At 47.7% G+C, this 20,464-nt stretch overlaps 1 protein-coding gene across 5 annotated transcripts in view; it reads right to left on the bottom strand.

The window, feature by feature from the left end:
• Positions 1–20,464, bottom strand: part of BRSK2 (BR serine/threonine kinase 2) — a 245,953-nt gene that overhangs the window by 147,345 nt on the left and 78,144 nt on the right. For all 5 annotated transcript variants that reach the window (XM_063944693.1, XM_063944692.1, XM_063944691.1 and 2 more), the window contains exon 2: positions 2,188–2,282. In XM_063944693.1, the coding sequence (XP_063800763.1) occupies positions 2,188–2,282 (95 nt within the window). The remainder of the gene's footprint in view (positions 1–2,187; positions 2,283–20,464) is intronic.

Genomic DNA, 20,464 nt, shown 5'->3' on the forward strand with positions numbered 1-20,464 from the left:
AAATACCTCTACCTGTAGCCTTACACCAAATACCTCTACCTGTAGCCTTATACCAAATACCTGTTAATGTAGCCTTACACCAAATACCTCTACCTGTAGCTTTACACCAAATACCTCTACCTGTAGCCTTACACTAAATACCTCTACCTGTAGCCTTACACCAAATGCCTGATAATGTAGCCTTACACTAAATACCTCTACCTGTAGCCTTACACCAAATACCTCTACCTGTAGCCTTACACCATATACCTCTACGTGTAGCCTTATACCAAATACCTGATAATGTAGCCTTACACCCAATACCTCTACCTGTATGTAGCCTTACACCAAATACCTCTACCTGTAGCCTTATACCAAATACCTGATAATGTAGCCTTACACCAAATACCTCTACCTGTATGTAGCCTTACACCAAATACCTCTACCTGTAGCCTTCCACCAAGTACCTCTACCTGTAGCCTTACACCAAATACCTCTACCTGTAGCCTTACACCAAATACCTCTACCTGTAGCCTTACACCAAATACCTGTAAATGTAGCCTTACATCAAATCCCTATACCTGTAGCCTTACACCAAATACCTCTACCTGTAGCCTTACACCAAATACCTCTACCTGTAGCCTTACACCAAATACCTCTATCTGTAGCCTTAAACCAAATACCTCTACCTGTAGCCTTACACCAAATACCTGTAAATGTAGCCTTACACCAAATCCCTATACCTGTAGCCTTACACCAAATACCTCTACCTGTAGCCTTACACCAAATACCTCTACATGTAGCCTTACACCAAATACCTCTACCTGTAGCCTTAAACCAAATACCTCTACCTGTAGCCTTACACCAAATACCTCTACCTGTAGCCTTAAACCAATGTAGCCTTACAACAAATACTTAGCTACAATCTTGCCAAGGGCACCAAATTGATCAGTGGCGGCTCCGGGTCAACCATTAACTATTCTCTTCTTTCCTTTCAATGAATGGCGGCAAGAAATGAGTGGCAGGTAGCTCATGAATTGGATTAGCTGCATGCTGCAACTAATAATATGTTTGTGCCTGCTAACTGCCCTGACTGCCTTTCCATGTAGTAACTGGGAGGCTCATTGAGGTGTGGTCGCAAAGTGGCTATAGTGCGCACATTGGTTGATGTATTCTTATTGCACATCATGTGTCTGAGCCGCAGTGCATACACCCAGCGAGTGAATAGCGATTGCGTTCGCACAGAGGAATTAGCCACAAAGTGAGTGACAGGTTAGACAGTGTTTGGGGGTGGGAACGGGGAGTGGTCGGGTAAACGCAGGCATGTCATGGCCGTTCAGACACCGCTTTGTGAGAGTGCATTAATTAGCAGTTGTGATCTTTCTTGCTACTGTAGAACCCTCTGCGTCCCAGAAGCATGCGCGTCTTCAGAGGTACTGTGATCTGCTGCCATGCTGTCAGTAATACTGCTGTCTAAAGTCTGAACAGGCGTTGTAAAAGGTCATTTAACTTTAACATCCCAGAGACTACCTCAAACAGCACCACATGGTACAATTTCACACTGTACAATGAGGCACTGAACAGTTATAGGAGTACATTTACTAAAGCTTCCAAAAATGAAAAGTGGTAGAGTTGTCCTTAGCAACCAATCAGATTCTAACAATAATTTTTAAATGGCATCCTAGAAAATGATAGAATCTGATTGGCTGCTTGCTATAAGTGGCGGCACCAGGGTTGGTGACACCCGGGGCTGGCAATAGTACACCAATCACTGCAGAAAAAGGGCATGGCCTCTCCGGAGTCCCCCATTGATGTCACTACAGGGGTGTGGCCTAGTGGGAAGCCCCCCTCCCGCTTACATCACTTCAGGGGAGTGCCTTGCATCCCTGGAGTTGCTGGGCAGAGACTAGTGCCTGCAATATCGGCTCCTTCTCAGTGACACATGACAGCACCCGGCTCCAGACAATGCGGAGGAGATGGCATTTTGATGTCACCTGGTACAACTTGTATCCCCTTGTGATACCTGTGGTTGCTATGGGCAACACCACCACCTTTTAGATGCTTTAGTAAATCTACCCCATAGTGTGTAAGCATTTTCTTATGACTACTTATGTCTGTAGAAGGTCAAGTGGGAGTGGTCAATTTATGGGCACAGCTCAGGGCACAAAATGTATAAAAAAGTTATTTTTCACTTAATTTAAAACTTACCTTCATTAACACAGACTCACTAAGCTTCTCTCGGTTGACAATTTTGATGGCGACCTTTTGACAAGTGACGCAGTGGACCCCAAGTTTCACAAGACCTGTAAGAAAAGACAAAATTTTTTTTGAAACAAAACTGCAGTTATATAAAAATAAACACAGTGAAAGGGCCTGATTTTGAGTCACTCATAAATCTGGCGGCTTCCTGCCGTCGCATGGGAACATCTTGGAAAGGCCCCAACCCCATGGGAAGGCCCCAACCTTCCGATTTATCTGCATTTGCACTCGTTTTTTGTAGGACGACTGGAACTGCATGTCCCAGCATGCTCTACCAACTGGGACTAGGACTGCTAGTTGAACTGACAACCAGAATTTGCATATTGTATTTATATTTCACAGGCATCCCCTGCGGGAAATGTAATAGGGTCCGACTTTGCCACGGTCTGGGATTTCGGCCGAGATTGCACGTATGTTTAAAGTGGCAATCATTTACAAGGTAAAACCAGGTTTGTTTTGTCTTGTAAATGACTGCAAATTGGGACCCTATTACATTTGTCCCCTTATGTTTAATATTTGGACACAAATGACATGGGCCATAGTTAGCGAGTGGATAGCCCTTTTTGTCCTATTCATTAAGGCAGTGGCGTCACAAGGTGGGTGTGGTGGGTGCAGCCTGCACCCAGGTGTCACCGCCGAGAGGTGACACCAAAATGCTGGTTCTGCTCAGTGACAGGAGCCCGGTGCTGCACTGTAACAATACGTGCAGCACCTGGCTCCTGTCACTGTGCAGGAGCCGGCACTGCATAGCTGGTACCCCGCGCTCGGATGACGCTGCAGCTGCAGGCACAGCGTCCAATTAGCGGATACCGCGTTCAGCCTGTGCACGAGACCTGCCGCTGCTTCACCCGTGGTGCAAGAGTCAGAGACCGGCATTGCCGCGGAGCACCGGGAGGGGCGGACATAGGTGAGAGACACACAGTGACAGGAGCCCCACGCTGCAGGCCGAGGAGGGGAGGTGGGGGGAGGTGAAGTGGGCATGTATGAGACATAGAGGCACAACCCAGGGGGCAGAGCCGGCCCTAGGCATAGGCAAACTAGGCAATTGCCTAGGGCATCTTGTATGCCTAGGGGCACAAGCAGCTTCTGCTGATTAAAATGATATGCGGCATCCCTATATTCTGTGTGTAGCATGTTGTATGCAGATACAGCCACAGTCGCACACAGTATATAGGCATGCCGCATATCATTTTAATCAGCTGAAGCTGCTTATGCATCCTAGCCACATAGCAATGCAAGTAAGATGCATTTTCATAAATAAATAGGCACCCGACGTTAGCAGAGCTGCCAGTTGACTCACGCCAGGAACTATATGTGTCATTATGTGTATAAGGGCATTAATAATGTGTAACATATGTGTAAGGGGCACTTTGTGTGTCATTATGTGTATAAGGGCATTAATAAGGGTTGGCATAATGTGTAAGGCGCATTATGTTTATAAGGACATTAATAATGTGTGTTATATGTGTAAGGGGCATTACTGTGTGGTATTATGTGTATAAATGCATTACCAATGTGTGGCATTATGTGTACAAGGTGCTCTACTGTGTGGTGTAACGTATAGAAAGGCACTACTGTGTGGTCTAATGTGAAAAAAGAGCAATATGGTGTGGTGTAATGAGAATAAAGAGCAATATGGTGTGGTGTAATGTGAATAAGGAGCAATTCAGTATGATATGTGAATGAGGGGCACTACTGTGAGAAGTAACGTATATAAGGTAAATTGGTACTACTGTGTGATGTAATGTGAATAAGGGACACTATCGTATGATAAATTGTGAATAAAGTTGCACTACTGTGAGGCATAATTTGAATTGGGGGTACTATTGTGTGGCCATTCCCCTTGCCAGCAAAAACACATACCTTTTTAGGCTGTGCGCCGAATGTGCACACTGTTCTTATTTAAATTACAGGGGGTAGGGAAAAAAAACGGACTGCTATGGGTGGGGGGTGATGGTGCTGGGAAAGGGGTGCAGGGTCAGAGGCGGAACTAGCAGTGGTGCTAGGGGGCACCAGCCAAAATCTTGCCTAGGGCATCATATTGGTTAGGGCCGGCTCTGCCGGGGGGCATCCAGCATCTCCTTAACTTCCTGGAGTGCCGAAAACGGGGGTCCACCCGCAAGGCCACACCCCCTCATGCTAGGCCATGCCCCCATTTCGCTGCCTCCCGCACCGGGTGTCACCAGGGGCAGTGACGCCCTGATTAAAGGATACCGCTAGCAGTGGTGATTGTTGAGTATCACCAGCACAAGCCATTGCTGGGGCTCTCCGGAAGACAAACAAAGAAGATAAAAAAGTATTATCTCTACCATAAAACCCACAGTTAATAGCCAGAACAGGGCACGGCTTATAAGTAACAAAATCACAAGGGTAAAATAATTCTATAGCATAATCTCCTCCATATATTACAGCGCTAGCAGCAAAAGGGATTTTTTCACCTCAGGTCACCAGTGAGAAATGGTCTTGTCCTGTTTAAACAAAACATTTTCTCAATTTACAAAGTATTAAAAAGCTAGATCATTATCCTCACTTGTAACATGGGGTTACTAACAGTGTTTCAGCATCTTCACCCGAACATATGGGCTGAATATAAATCAGTGACAAGTTTTGGAATATTTCTAAGTAACCAAAAACAGGTTAAGCAATGTAATAATGATGCATGGACACAGAAAAATACATCCTCTGTCATGCCTTTTGAGGATATAAACTAACAACCCTGTGACATGATACAAGGAGTTACATAATATCATAATATATATATATATATATATATATATATATACACAGCGCAGAATACACAAGTTCCCCCAGGCATGAGGAAAAAACTCATAGTAGCACTAATTGGCGTGATTTCTGGTAATGAATACTCGGGGGATGGTGATGGTTGGGGGCTGGAGGGAGTGGCGGAAGCTATGTGTGGGAGGAGGTCCCACCTCAGTGCGTCTTGCACTCTTTGAAGTTAGTCACAAGCGGCAGGACAGAAAGGGCTCCTGGGGAAGGAGTATAGAGAAAGTAGGCCATGGAAATATGGAATGGGAAGAGGAGAATAGAGAGATAGTATGGAAGATATGGGAAAGCAAAGAAAGAAATGACATGGTGGAAGTAAGCCCTGTCAGCGGAGGTGAGGAAAGGTGGGAGTGATATAAGTGCTGGAGGACAACACATAACTGACACATAGTCAGTGTGGAAATAATGAAAGTGAATAATGATATAATGCTAAGATGAAGAGAATGGAAGAACTGACAGAGACGTTCTGAACTGCTAAAACAAAGAAAATAAAATGATCAAAAGACAAGGAAAGAAGGGAAATGCCAGAAGTAGATAGGAAAGATATATATACAGCAAATATATACATTTAGGGGCTGGTCACACAAGCAACACAGTAATGATGGCCAGAGTATTATAAATATTATTAACATCCTATATAATAAAAGCCTAATGCTGCTCCTCACCTCTATGGGGGGATTCAAGTGTTTTACGAAGCAGCATGCACTAGATGGCGCCCAACGGAGCAATTCAAGTGTTGCTCTGTTCGGGCACACACAGCCACTGGCGCTGCCATTACTGTTATGTTGTTCCATCATTTTGACGAGCTGGTAACTAGTTTATTTATACAGTATCAACATACCCTTCTTTATTCTACAAATGGGAACAAATACAGTAATAAAACAAGCTTGGATATTACCAAACGGACTAAGGAGCCCAGTTGTTAATTAACAGGTTTTAGACCCAATAATTATAATTTATTATTGCCGCTGTTCACGGCAATAAACATTCTGCACTGTCCAGCTGTATGAAGACACATAAAGGGGTGTGTAAAGTGATTGCATCAGTGATCACTTTGCTATGTGCTGGGTGACCCTGGGCAGCCTACTACTGCGCATTAACTAACTTCTCTTTGAAAAAGCTCCTTGTTAAGTGGGTGAAACGCGCCACTGGGCTGTCCCACGCTGGTATGTGCCTTATTTGGATCCTATTTGCCCATTGCCCGCAGGTAACTGAACTGTTTTCCATTATTTTCCATTCTGAAATATGACTCCATAGTTGCAGCGGCAACAGAGGAGTGACGGCGCAGGTAGAGCGGTTCAGGAGAATTGGAGCCTGGAGCATCTCTGTAAATAGATACTCACCTTATCTGGAAAGGAGGACGGCGCTGTGGTGTTAGCGCCAGGTACCGTATGTCGCTGGGGTGATTTGTTACATACAGCCGGACAGCATATCAGAGTCTATTGGATCCTGTTCATAACTGCATTGAGCTCATGCAAGTACTTATCCTACTACTACGGGACTTGTAGTTCCACAAACTATCTATAGATTGGATGAGTGTATAGCGCTTAAATTTCTATATTGTACTGCATCTCGCACTTTAGTCTATCCAAAGCGTGAGGTTTTAAAGGGCTATTTGTATGTTCATGAGTACTTTTATTTCATATTGATTTGCATTAACTGTATTATACCGTATTTTATGTTATTTTTTAGAATAATGGGTCCAAAATCCGGAATGCGAAGCAGAGCTTGGTAAATCTTACAATATTGCAGAACCCACAGAAACCTATGGGGAATGCTACTGCAATCAGATACAGTGAAACCCGCAGAAGATATCTCCGATATCCGCTGTGGAACCCCTGTAACACATCGAGGGGATCCTTACATTATGCCGGTATCCCACTGAATATCTTTAATAAATATACCCTAAGTGGTTAGAAGACATCAACCTAAGGTGCAAGTTTACATGAAGAGTGTGTACAAAGGGGGTAATTCAGATCTGATCGCTGCTGTGCATTTTTGCACAGCGGGCGATCAGGTCCGAACTGCGCATGCATCTGTGCCGCAATGCGCAGGTGCGTCGGACGGCTACAATGGGCATCGGCGGTCAGCGACGGTATGGTGCGAAGGATCCATTTGCACGGTGTTTGCAAAGTCATTGATAGGAAGAGGCCGTTTGTGGGTGGCACCTGAGTGTCCGGAAAAAAGCAGGCGGGCTCAAGCGTTTTCAGGGAGGGTGTCTGACGTCAGCTCCAGCCCCGATCTGCAGGATTCAATCGCAGTGGAAGAGTAAGTCCTGGGCTGCGTAGAGACTGCACAAACTGATTTTGTGCAGCTCTGCTACACGTAGGAACGCACACGTGCACAGCAAAAATATACTCCACTGTAGGTGGCGTATATCTGATTGCAGGACAGCTAAAAACACAGCCCAGCGATCAGATCTGAATTAAGCCCAAAGGCTTTTGGGATGAGGACACACCCTTAACATGACCACATCAAAATAAATCTGCAATACAACTGTATGTGCTGCAGACCCTTTATAAGTAATCTTAATGATGACAATTCTGTAGCACCGTACAGTGGGGAAACAGAGCATAGTGCATAAAACACACAGGTCCAAAATACAAAAGGCATAAACACCAAGGAATTATGCCCAGATTTATCATGCCTTGGAGAGTGATAAATAGCACGGTGATAAAGTACCAACCAATCAGCTCATAACTGTCATTTTTCAAACAGCCTGTAACATGGCAGTTATGAGCTGATTGTTGGTACTTTAACTCATGTCGGCCTTTTGACCTGTCGACCTAGTACATGTCTACCTAACACCCATGTCGACCTAATGCATGTCGACCTAATGGCAATGTCGACCTTCAGTTGTCGACCTAATGAGTGTCGACCTAAGTTGGGCCGACCCAACGACCCATACCCCTGCAAAGACACCCAGGTGGAAACAGTAGAATCGGCCAAGTTATATTTAAAAAAAAAAAAAAAGAAGAGAGAGCGTCTTGCTCATAGAGCTTACAATCTCTGTACTAATTAACTTTTCTTTAAATGTAACAGACTGATGTTGGAGGTAAACATTTTGGTACATTAACTTGTGATGGAAACTGAGAGACAGACAGGTCTGTCCTTCTGTGCTGCATTTAGTGCATTATTCAGGTTACGGCACATAGTACCCATATAGCTAGGCATTACTAATCACATAGCAGATATACCCAGCAAGCTTCAGGACAGAACGCAGTCATAGCCATGATTATCCAGCAAGAGGAAACAGCTTCCCACTAGAGCACCCTGGGGACAATTGTGTTTATTTCCGTTCCGGTATGAATGGTCGACCATGTTATGGTCGACAGTCATTAGGTCGACCACTATTGGTCGACATTGGCATGGTCGACATGGACACATGGTCGACACATGATATGGTCGACACATGAAAATGTCGACATTAGTTTTTTAACTTTTTTTGGTGTCGTTTTTTGCGTAAAGTGACTGGGAACCCCAATTAGTGCACCCCGTCCCCTCGCATGGCTCGCTTCGCTTGCCATGCTTCGGGCATGGTGCCTTCGCTCCGCTACCGCTTCGCTCGGCACAGATTACCGTTCCAATCGTAGTCCACGTGGATCGTAAAGTATGGAAAAGTTCCCCAAAAGAAAAGAAAAAGTTTTAAAAAATCATGTCGACATTTTCATGTGTCGACCTTTCACGTGTCGACCATTTTCACGTGTCGACCATGTGTCCATGTCGACCATGTCAATGTCGACCAATAGTGGTCGACCTAATGACTGTCGACCATAACATGGTCGACCATCTGAACGGATACCGTTTCTTTCCACCCTTCTCCTGCATCACTAACTAGGAAATGATGGGAGTTGTAGTTCATCATCTTCTGCAGTGCTGGCTGCTGCTATTAGCCTTACTACTGTATGTTTCCAAAGCACTGGGGGTTACTGCAGAGGAAACTGCTGATCATCCTGTCTGTGCTGTAAGGCTCTCTCCTCTAGATAAAGGAGGAGGAGGAGGAGGAGGAGGAGGAATTGCGTAAATGAACAAGAGCCGAAGTCCCCTACAATCACCTTACTTGTCCCCGCAGCGGCATTGATGTAACAACCAATACATGTTCAAACCGGGGCAGCTGAGGTGATGAAGTACAACATGGAAACCACAGAGATGCTGGAAACCCCTGCTGAGCAGCAATGCAAGAGCCAAAGCCTTGTGTACCTGTACATCTTATTACAGGAACATATGCTCACAGCTAGACTACAGACACTGTCTCGTCACCACCATTTCTCAGGACTCACAGTTCCAGTGAAGACCTGTGCCAGGGACATATACAACAGGGGCTTCCCAACACACGTTCCCAGCACATCTAACTGGCTGCTAATAAAGATATCACATTCACAGCTTCAATTGGAATACTAGGAAAAAAGAAAAATATCAGTTCAGTGAGCTCAGAGAACATCCCTTAATACTTGCACGTTGCAGGGAGTACCATTACACATCTAGGGGCCTAATTCAGACCTGATCACTGTTGTGTGAAATCGCAAAGCGGCTGATTATTGATCGATTGCGCATGCGTACGGATCGTAATGCGCAGGCGCGAGGCCAAACTATTAAAAAAACTTGCGTCTTTTTTGATCGCTAGGCATATGCAGGCTGATTGACAACGTTTGGGTGTGGTAACTGGCCGTTTTCTGGTAGTGTCAGGAAAAATGCAGGCGTGGCCAAGCGTTTTCAGGGCGGGTGTGTGACGTCAGCTCCGGTCCGATCACCCTGTTTCTATCGCACTGTAGGAATAAGTCCTGGGCTATGCACAGCCACAGACTGGAAAAATCATTAGATGGTGAGTGAGCTGCGAATGGATTTGCAGCTGACCGGAGTTTGCAAAGCTTTTCGCACAGCGTACGCAGACTTGCACGAGGCACATTTTCTCTCTGGCTGGGCGGCGACTATCCGTTCGCAAACCTCTGCAAATTCGCACAACAGCGATCAGGTCTGAACTAGGCCCCATATTCGCACGTGCCACAATATGTATAAAGGGCTTAATTCAGGCTGGATCGCAACCGGAATTTTTACAATCGGCCAGGGAGGAGGCGGAGCGTTGCGGAGGTGGCTGAAAGGGGGAGTGTGTACATCTGCGGGTGCAGCTAAGCTGCGCCGTCAGTAGCCGTCCTCTGTTTCTGCTAACAAGCAGAAATTTCTATATGATTGCAATTTCTGCTTGTTGAAGGGGGGGGGCAGAGGTCAGCATTCTGGGCGGCCTTGCCCAGCTACGGCGGCCCCCAGCATGCCAGGAAAAGGTTGGCAAATTCTGCTGATTAGCAGAATTTGCTATCCTTACTGAATTAGGCCCATAGCACATACACTGTCTGCATAGTAACATTCATGCATCTGAACTAATCACAATGCAGTCCTGGAATTTATAGATATAATATGTATTCAGCCTTAAGTCCATGGTTTATGTAAAGTATCTGGCGGTATACTGAGACCTGAGGTATGACAGGATTATTATACTGGCCCTCACCACTGAAACTGCTATACCAATGGGAGGCTGAGTGATAAGATGTGAATGTGGCTGGATGCAGTAGATGATAGCACACTTAGGGCATACTTGCCTACTCTCCCGGAATGGCCGGGAGGCTCCCGAAAATCGGGTGACCCTCCCGGCCCCACGGAAGAGCAGACAAGTCTCCCGGTTTTTCAAGTTCCGCCCTGCCCGGCCACCCACTTTGAGAGTAAAGTGGGCGGTCCGGACAGTAGATGACGCGATTCTTGTTGAATCGCGTCATCATAGTCACGCCCCCCTGCTGTAAAATGCCGGTTATCGCGGCATTACAGAGCGGGGGGCGTGGTTTAAACGTGTACCTATATAACCCCGCCCTCCTTCTTCCTCCTCTCCTCCTCCTCCCCGCCCCGTTCCGCCTCCTCCCCGCCCCCTCCTCTCGACATTGCCCAGCCCCTCCACTGAGCCGTCCTGGCAGCTCTCTCCCGGAGAGAGCTGCCAGAAGGTAGGTAAGTATGACTTAGGGGTACATTTAGTAAGCAGTGATAAGAGCAGAGAAGCGAGCCTGTGGAGAAGTGCCCATGGCAACCAATCAGCACTGAAGTAACATCTATAATTTGCATACTATAAAATGATACAGAGCTGCTGATTGTTTGATGGGGAAATATCTCCACTGGCTCACTTCTCCATTCTTATCACTGCTTAGTAAATGTACCCCAGAGCACCCATGGGACACAGCGAAGGAGCAAAGGAAATGAGCAATCTTATTACATAACCTGCTGCAGATGAGATACAGTAGGTACTATAGGAAGGTAGTACAGTATATAAAGAATGGAAGAAAGATATGGACTTATATTACAGTCCATCTAGGAAATATTCCCAGGGAACCAAAACAGGTGCTTAGGTTTTGCCAAAGGTAAGAATAATAATTGAGCTTGACTGCTGCATTCCCCTGTATCTAAGTACTCACAGGCAACTCCCACTTACAAAATGGCATTTGCAAGTTATAAATAGTACTTTAATGTGATAGACTTAGATAACACAGCGCTCCATACGGCACAAAACGTAACAGTGAATATAGCACCAGTGTAAGGCTCTACTGTTCTTATAGCAGCTTCGGCACTATGATCACATTAATAGCCACAAATCACATTAATAGTAATTCATGGTTGGAATCTGATGGGCCTATCTATGAGAAAGGCCTAGAGCAACAGCTTATTCATTCATCCCATTCTGGGTGTACTCTAAATGCCATTCCAGAGGTTTTGAATAAGATAAAGAGCTATGTTATGAAGAACACTGATTTACCCAATAATACATGAATACAACATGCAGAACTGAAAGCAATTCACCATATGACAGCTCTTTAAAGCCTCTATGACAAGCTCTTGTATCTAGGTTTGCCTTAAGTGCTATATATTCCACTGTGGAATACTGGATGATAGCATGCTGCTACGTAGCGCAGCCTGTCTTGGTAGTGCAGCCTTTTTCCTGAGTATATGGAAGCAGGCAGGCTGATCAGGCAGACATAATAACTGTTATTTGCCTCTGGCAGTATACACCTAAAAGAGATCCAAAGGTACACTATCTATATATATATTTGGTCTTTCACATAAAGATTTATAGAAATGGCCCCAAATAATAAGTCTTTCCTGGATTAGGCAGAAGCAGCCAAAGTGACCTTGCTAGCTGTAATCCGTATGCTACAGAAAATACTACTTCTAGCCCAATTATGATGTTTTCAAAATAATAGTTTCTTATTAGTCAGTCGTAGAAACAACATATAGATGTGTTATCAACATGTAGCCTCAATACACCATGCAGTGCAAGGTGCCTGGTGCCAGTGAGCCGCGTCGGTAGTGCAGAGCATCTTTTTACATCTTTTGTTTAGCCTGAATGTGCCTCTTAGTCGCAACGTAATGCATACCTCCCAACTTGGATGTCCACTGGGATGGGACACTCATACCAAAAAAGGGGTGTGGTCTTGGGTGGGAGGGGTGTGGCCATGGTCAAGTGAGCATGCGCTGAGGACCCGTTTTACGTAATATTTATGATGGATCCAGATCGGCATTAGACTGTCAGTGATTGACAGTCTGATGCCATTTGGGGGCTTGGATGGGGAGGCGATGACTTCTGTTTCTACAAAAACGGAGGTGTGTCACCATCGTTGCAGGAGAGGGAAGAGGCCAGGATCTCCGTTAGAGGACGGAGATTTCCTGGCCTCTTTGTAGCAGCTGTGGTGGCCGGCCTATGGTGTCGGGGAAGATCCAATGTCTACTATGCATGTGCAGATCTCCGGAAACATATCTCTACTGCATATGCACAGCAGTCATTTTGGGTGCGATTTTTGATGCGGCTGCAGCCCCGACACTGGACTCCTGAAAGGTAAGTATTTAAAAATGGATGCAGTATGTGCGCCCATTATAGAAGCACCTGGATTACTCCCTATGACACCACTTCTCCTGCTGCTCTCTCTGCTGGGGGCCTCACATTCTAACACACACCCCGACCAGGGGGTCGCCATGGGGGTGGTGTTGGGATCCTTTTACCCTCAAGCGACACATACTAACTTATACCTCCAGAACCATCCCTTACATTCTCTACATTTGAGGTCCATGCAATACGCCTCTACCAACCTACTAATCAGGGCCGGCTCCAGGCCTACTAGCACCCTGAGCGAGAAAATTTAAAAGTGCCCCCCCCCCCCCCCCCCATGCGCGTGCCCCTGGAAAAGTGGGCGTGGCCTCCTGAAAAAGTGGGCGTGGTCTCGCCCCCCCAGCAGTGCCAGCTACACATGACATGCCCTCCAGCAGTGCCAGCTACACGTGACATGACTCCCAGCAGTGCCAGCTACACATGATAGTGTTCACTTTTTAGGGCAGGTTGCTGATCACAGGGAGGGCACATTTTTAAGTTAGGTGGGCAAAATGATGTACATATTGTAATGCTTGTTGTTCCCATCTCCACACGCTAAAGCATGGACAGTGCGCGCCGAAGGCGCGCCGCAAAAATTTAGGGGAGTTACTTCGTGGGGAAGGTGCGTAGCCACATTATAGTGGCAATTCACATTACACCACACAGTAGTGCAGCTAATACACATTGCACCAGGTAGAACCTCCTATAAGAGCACGTTAGACACATTGCGCCAGGTAGAGCACTGAGACACACTGCCCAGCCACAGACGCCTAGCGGGAACACTACATGATATGCCCCCCAGCAGTGCCAGCTACACATGACATGCCCCCCAGCAGTGCCAACTACACGTGACATGCCCCCCAGCAGTGCCAGCTACATAAATGGCCACACAGTTCCAGATGGATAAATGCCCCCTCAGCGCAGATATGCCCCCACAGTGCCAGATACATTAATGCCCTCACAGTGCAAGATATGCCCCCACAGTGCAAGAAATGCCCCCACAGTGCCAGATACATAAATGCCCCCACAGTGCCAGATACATAAATGCCCCCACGGTGCCAGATATGTCCCCACAGTGCCAGATATGCCCCCACAGTGCCAGATATGCCCCCCACAGTGCCAGAAATGCCCCCCACAGTGCCAGAAATGCCCCCCACAGTGCCAGAAATGCCCCCCACAGAGCCAGATATACCCCCACGGTGCCAGATATGCCCCCACAGAGCCAGATATGCCCCCACAGAGCCAGATATGCCCCCACAGAGCCAGAAATGCCCCCACAGAGCCAGATAAATGCCCCCCACAGTGCAAGATAAATGCCCCCACAGTGCAAGATAAATGCCCCCACAGTGCAAGATAAATGCCCCCACAGTGCAATATATGCCCCCACAGTGCAATATATGCCCCCACAGTGCCAGATATGCCCCCACAGTGCCAGAAATGCCCCCCACAGAGCCAGAAATGCCCCCCACAGAGCCAGAAATGCCCCCAGTGTGCCAGAAATGCCCCCCACAGAGCCAAAAATGCCCCCAGTGTGCCAGAAATGCCCCCACAGTGCCAGAAATGCCCCCACAGTGCCAGATAAATGCCCCCCCCCAAATACCTGCGGCGCTGGGGAGGAGTACTGCTGTCCGCCTGTCCGAGTGCGGGAGTGCTGGCGGGCGGTAGTGCTGGCGGGCGGGCGGCCGGGCGAGTGAGAGCGAGCCTGAGCCTGGGTCCGGGTTCGGGCGGGCGGGCGGCCACTTGTGTGCGCTATGCGCGTTGCGCGGCGTCTGCCGTTAGACACCGGCAGCGCGCATAGCGCACACACGGGCGGGACGGGCCAATGCTGCACACACAGGGCCGGCTCCAGCATCGAATATGGCGGCGCCCATTAAGGGTGGCGCCCTGCGCGGCCGCTCTATTCGAACATGCCTAGAGCCGGCCCTGCTACTAATCTTTCGAGTTTGTCATTTACCGACCATCTGGCATTTCCTCCAAATTCCTCGACAACTTTGCTTCCTGGCTACCTCACGTCCTCTCTTCTGACATTCCCTCCATTATTTTAGGTGATTTCAACATCCCTATCGATAACCCCACAAAATCACCTGCCTCTAAACTCCTTAACCTCACCTCTTCACTTGGTCTCTCCCAGTGGACCACCTCACCCTCCCATGTGAACGGGAGCTCACTGGATCTGGTTTTCACTCACCGCTGTGATATTTCTGATTTCTCCAATTCCCCTTTTCCCCTCTCTGACCACCACTTGCTCTCTTTCAACTTATCTATCTCTGCTTCCCCATCTCTCCCTCCTAAGTGTCAGGTTCGGTTTAGCTTGTGTCCCCGGAGGGGGCGCTAGTGGGTCAGTGGAGGTAGGATGGAAGAAGTGAGGAGGCTGGATTGGGTTTCTGCGCATGGGCGCAATGATGTTTTATTAACAGAAAAGTTCACACAATAAGGCAGCAGAAATAAACAGTAAGGAATGCAATGATAATGGTGCAGCGTAAAAGCTGAGAGTCTATGGCAAATGTAATATGACAGTATGATGGATAAAGTCACTGGTATGGGAACCAGAGTTGTTTAAAACGTGGAGCCAGCAGAGATGGTGATATATGGTAGCAAACCTGGTAGCAGATGCAGGAGACTTGGTAACAGTTCACAGTGCAGTTGATGAGGCACAGGCAGCTAGCAAGCTGCTTCACAGGTGAGGTGATGGAATGCACCTGGAACGAGAGAGTCTCTACTGCTGAGGCTGAAGCACACTGTAGATGAAGATAGGTGTGGAGCCAGATAGTAAACGCAGGGATTGCTGATGCTTGTAGTTCCACGGAGATGCAGGAAGGTAACCAGGAACACGGAGGAACAGGAAGGTAACCAGGAACACAGAGGATCCAGGCACATGGGTCGCAGGAGTGACACAAAGTTCAGGACAACCACAGGCTCATCCTGCAGCTCCTGATATACCCCCTGGTGTGCAGACATTGGCTGGAGTGGAACAAGGAGGTGCGGCCAAGCTCCGGATTGGCCGCCGTACTCAGACTGATGAAGACTGTCATGGCGGCGCCTATGCCGCGGCCCGGCGGGAACGCGGCGTGCTCTCACGCCTACTGACAACAGGAGTGCTCCCAGGCCTAGGATGACGTCCGGCAACAGGGAGTCGGGCGACAGCAAAACGTAGGGACCCCGGACGGAGTCCGCACCGACGGACAGATGTAACTGTGGTGAGTCGATTCCTGACAGTACCCCCTCCTTTATGGGTGGGCACCGAACACCCACGTGGCTTGGAAGGGTGAGTTCTGTGGAAGATACGGACCAACCTTGGAGCATGGACGTCAGAAGAATTCACCCAGCTTCTCTCCTCGGGACCATAACCGGACCAGTCGATGAGGTATTGCAAACGACCGTACCGGCAACGAGAATCCAGAATTTTCTCTATTTCAAACTCTACGCCCCGCTGGGTTCGTATTCTGGGACCAACTGGAAGAGCTCTTTGGAAGCGATTCAGGACTAACGGTCTGAGGAGAGAGATATGAAAGGCATTAGGAATTCGTAATGAAGGAGGCAATTTGAGTTTGTAAGCCACAGGACTGATGACTTTTTCGATGGTGAAGGGACCTATGAAGCGCGGTGCGAACTTCATCGATGGCACTCTATGACGGAGGTTCCGAGTGGAGAGCCAAACCTTGTCACCAGGCGTCAGGCTAGGAACTGCGCGTCTTTTACAGTCAGCAAAGAACTTATAACGACTGGAAGCTTTCTTGAGGGAAGCATGAATCTTCTTCCAGGTTGAAGAGAACTGACCCAAAACAACAGTGGCGGCAGGAACATCAATGTTAGGAAGGTCTTGAAAATCCGGAACACGAGGATGTTGTCCATATACAGCAAAGAATGGAGTTGTTTCTGTAGCAGTATGGTAGCGGAAGTTGTGGGCAAATTCGGCCCACGGAAGCAAATCCAACCAGTCATCCTGAGAAGATGAAACATAAAGTCTTAAAAAGGTTTCCAACTCTTGGTTTACCCTCTCTGTCTGCCCATGTGTCTGAGGGTGGTAAGCCGACGAAAACTTGAGACTGACTTGCATGGCAGAACAAAGGGCTCTCCAAAACCTTGCCACGAACTGAACTCCACGGTCAGATATAATTTCAGTGGGCAGTCCATGTAAACGGAAAATCTCCCGTAGGAAGATTTGAGCAAGTTTTGGGGCAGAAGGGAGACCCTGGAGAGGAACAAAATGAGCCATTTTGGTAAACCTGTCAACCACAACCCAGATGGTATTATATCCTTGAGAAGAGGGAAGGTCGGAGATGAAATCCATGGACAGGTGTGACCAGGGACGACTGGGAATAGATAATGGCTGTAACTGACCTGCTGGAGACTGACGAGGAGTCTTGTGCTGCGCACACTTAGGACAGGATGCCACAAAGTCTTTGATGTCGACTTTCATCTTCGGCCACCAGTATATCTCGGAGAGAAACTTGAAGGTCTTTAGGACACCAGGATGCCCAGTGAATTTGGACTGATGAGCCCAAGACAGCAACTTGGGACGCAGTTCTGGGGAAACAAAAGTCTTACCAGGAGGCGGAGCAGGAGAAACTTGAGATGAAGCAAATACGACTGGATTCAGGATGGAATGCGGAACTGGATCGGACGTCCCTTCTTCGGACTCCATAGATCTGGACAAAGCGTCTGCTTTGATATTCTGGGAACCTGGGCGGAAATGAAGCTTAAAGTTAAAACGAGAAAAGAACATAGCCCACCGGGACTGGCGAGGATTAAGACACTGGGCTGCCTTTAAGTAAAGCAGATTTTTATGATCCGTATAGATGTTGAATGGAAATTTGGCCCCTTCCAGGAGATACCTCCATTCCTCAAGGGCCAGCTTGATCGCCAGTAGTTCTTGGTCACCAATGGAATAGTTAGCTTCTGCAGGAAGGAATTTACGAGAATAAAATCCACAAGGGTGAATCTTCCCATCAGTTCCCTTCTGGGAGAGAACAGCTCCAACTCCTACCGTGGAAGCATCCACCTCCAACTCGAATGGCTTGTTAACATCTGGTTGAGACAGAACTGGAGCAGACATGAAAGCCAGCTTGATTTTTTGAAACGCGGCTAAAGCTTCTTCTGACCAGTTGGAATGATCTGCCCCCTTCCGAGTTAAGCTGGTAATAGGAGCGATGAGAGTTGAGAATCCTCGGATGAACTTCCTATAATAATTAGCGAATCCCAGGAATCGCTGAATGGACTTGAGAGTATTCGGAATGGACCAATTGGCAATAGCTTCCAACTTTGTCGGGTCCATCTGGAGATCCGATCCGGAAATTATATACCCCAGGAAGGGTATGGAAGAAACTTCAAAAGTACACTTGGACAACTTGCCGTAGAGACGGTTCTCACGAAGACGTCGGAGGACCTCACAGACTTGTAGACGATGAGAAGAGATATCTTGGGAGAAGATGAGGATATCATCCAGGTAAACTACAAGATACTTATACAGAACGTCACGGAAGATTTCGTTAACGAAGTGCTGGAATACTGCTGGGGCATTGCTCAACCCGAATGGCATTACCAGGTACTCGTAATGACCATCTCGAGTATTAAAAGCTGTCTTCCATTCGTCACCACTACGGATTCTGATAAGATTATAGGCACCGCGGAGATCTAACTTGGTGAAGATGCGGGCTCCCTTGACTCTATCAAACAACTCAGTGATGAGGGGTAATGGATAGCTATTTTTTATGGTAATGTCATTGAGACCCCGGTAGTCGATGCATGGACGTAATCCTCCATCCTTCTTTTTAACAAAGAAAAAGCCCGCACCATCGGGTGAAGATGAGGGGCGGATGAATCCCTTTTGTAAGTTCTCCCTGATGTAATCGCTCATCGCCTCGGTTTCAGGAACAGATAACGGATACGTACGCCCCCTAGGTGTTTTTTTGCCGGGAATGAGGTCTATGGGGCAATCCCACTCTCTATGGGGCGGCAGAACATCAGCAGCCTTTTCACTGAAGACGTCAGAGAAATCTTGGTAGGCCACAGGAAGACTTGACTGGGACTTGACTTCAGAAGACCTTATAGGGTAAACTTGAGCTAAGCAGGACTGACGGCAATGTGAACCCCAGGAAGTGAGTCGTAACGTGGACCAATCAATCCGCGGATTATGTAGTTGGAGCCAGGGCATACCCAACACAATCTCCTGGGTTGCCTGAGGAATAACTAAGAACTTTATTAATTCAGAATGCAGGAACCCGACTCCCAGTACCACTGGCTTGGTCTGGTGAGAGATATAGCCCTTGGAAATTCGGCTACCATCCACTGCAGTAATGTAGACTGGATATGAGAGTTCGCAGACAGGCAAATGAAACTTATCTACTGCAGCCTGAGTGATAAAGTTTCCCGCGGCTCCACAGTCCACCAACGCAGTTGCAGATTGGAGTCCAGCCGTAGTCTCTAAAGTCACAGGAAGAATAAGGTCTTGATTTGAAGGAGCTTGTCTAGAAGATCCCAACTTGACTCCTCCTTTACAAGTCAGGATCTGGCGTTTCCCGAACGCACTGTACAAGAATTAATCTGGTGACCTGTAGCCGCACAATAAAGACACAGTCTCTCACGGAGTCTTCTTGACCGCTCCTCAGGAGTTAAGCGGGACCTATTAATTTGCATAGGCTCATCAGAAGGTGGAGGCTGAAATTGTACTGAAGGTACCATTCTTGACTTGCGAGGCTCACTACGAGCACGCTCACTGTTGCGTTCGCGAATGCGAGAGTCCAACTTGATGCACAGAGAGATTAGTTCAGACAATTGCTCAGGGATATCACGGGTTGCCAGTTCATCCTTGATCCGATCCGAAAGTCCATGCCAGAAGGCTGCTACCAGGGCTTGGTTATTCCACTGGATCTCTGCGGCTAACGTCTGGAACTGGATGACATATTGGCCCATACTCCGGGTACCTTGACGAAGCTGAATAAGATCTGCAGAGGCTGATGTTGCACGACCCGGTTCGTCAAAGATGCGTCTGAAGGTTGACACGAATTCAGAGTAGTTGTTCATCAGAGGGTCAGCACGTTCCCACAGAGGAGACACCCAACTCAAGGCAGAACCAGAGAGCAGTGAGATAATGTAGGCAACCTTGATCTTGGCGTGGGGAAATTGTGTGATAATAATTCAAACTGGATTTCACATTAGTTAAGGAACCCGCGACATAGCTTCGGACTGCCATCATATTTGCTGGGCACGGGCAGGTGTAAGCGTGACACTGGAGCTGATGCAGCCGACATAGAAGAACTCACAGCACTTGCAGGTGCTGGGGTAACTGGAACTGGAGAAGCAGGTACACTAGGCAGGGATTGTTGCAGTGTATCAATCCGGGAGGACATTCCTTGCAGGAACTGAAACATCTGCTGCTGCACAGCCTCTTGACCATCCAAGCGGGAGACCAGATTTTGTAAGGCCCCTGACCCCACACTCTGACCACCGTCCGAGTCCATCGGTCCTGAACTTACTGTCAGGTTCGGTTTAGCTTGTGTCCCCGGAGGGGGCGCTAGTGGGTCAGTGGAGGTAGGATGGAAG

Source organism: Pseudophryne corroboree, chromosome 11 (genome assembly GCF_028390025.1).
Source record: "Pseudophryne corroboree isolate aPseCor3 chromosome 11, aPseCor3.hap2, whole genome shotgun sequence".
In the NCBI taxonomy this organism is placed as follows: Eukaryota; Metazoa; Chordata; class Amphibia; order Anura; family Myobatrachidae; genus Pseudophryne; species Pseudophryne corroboree.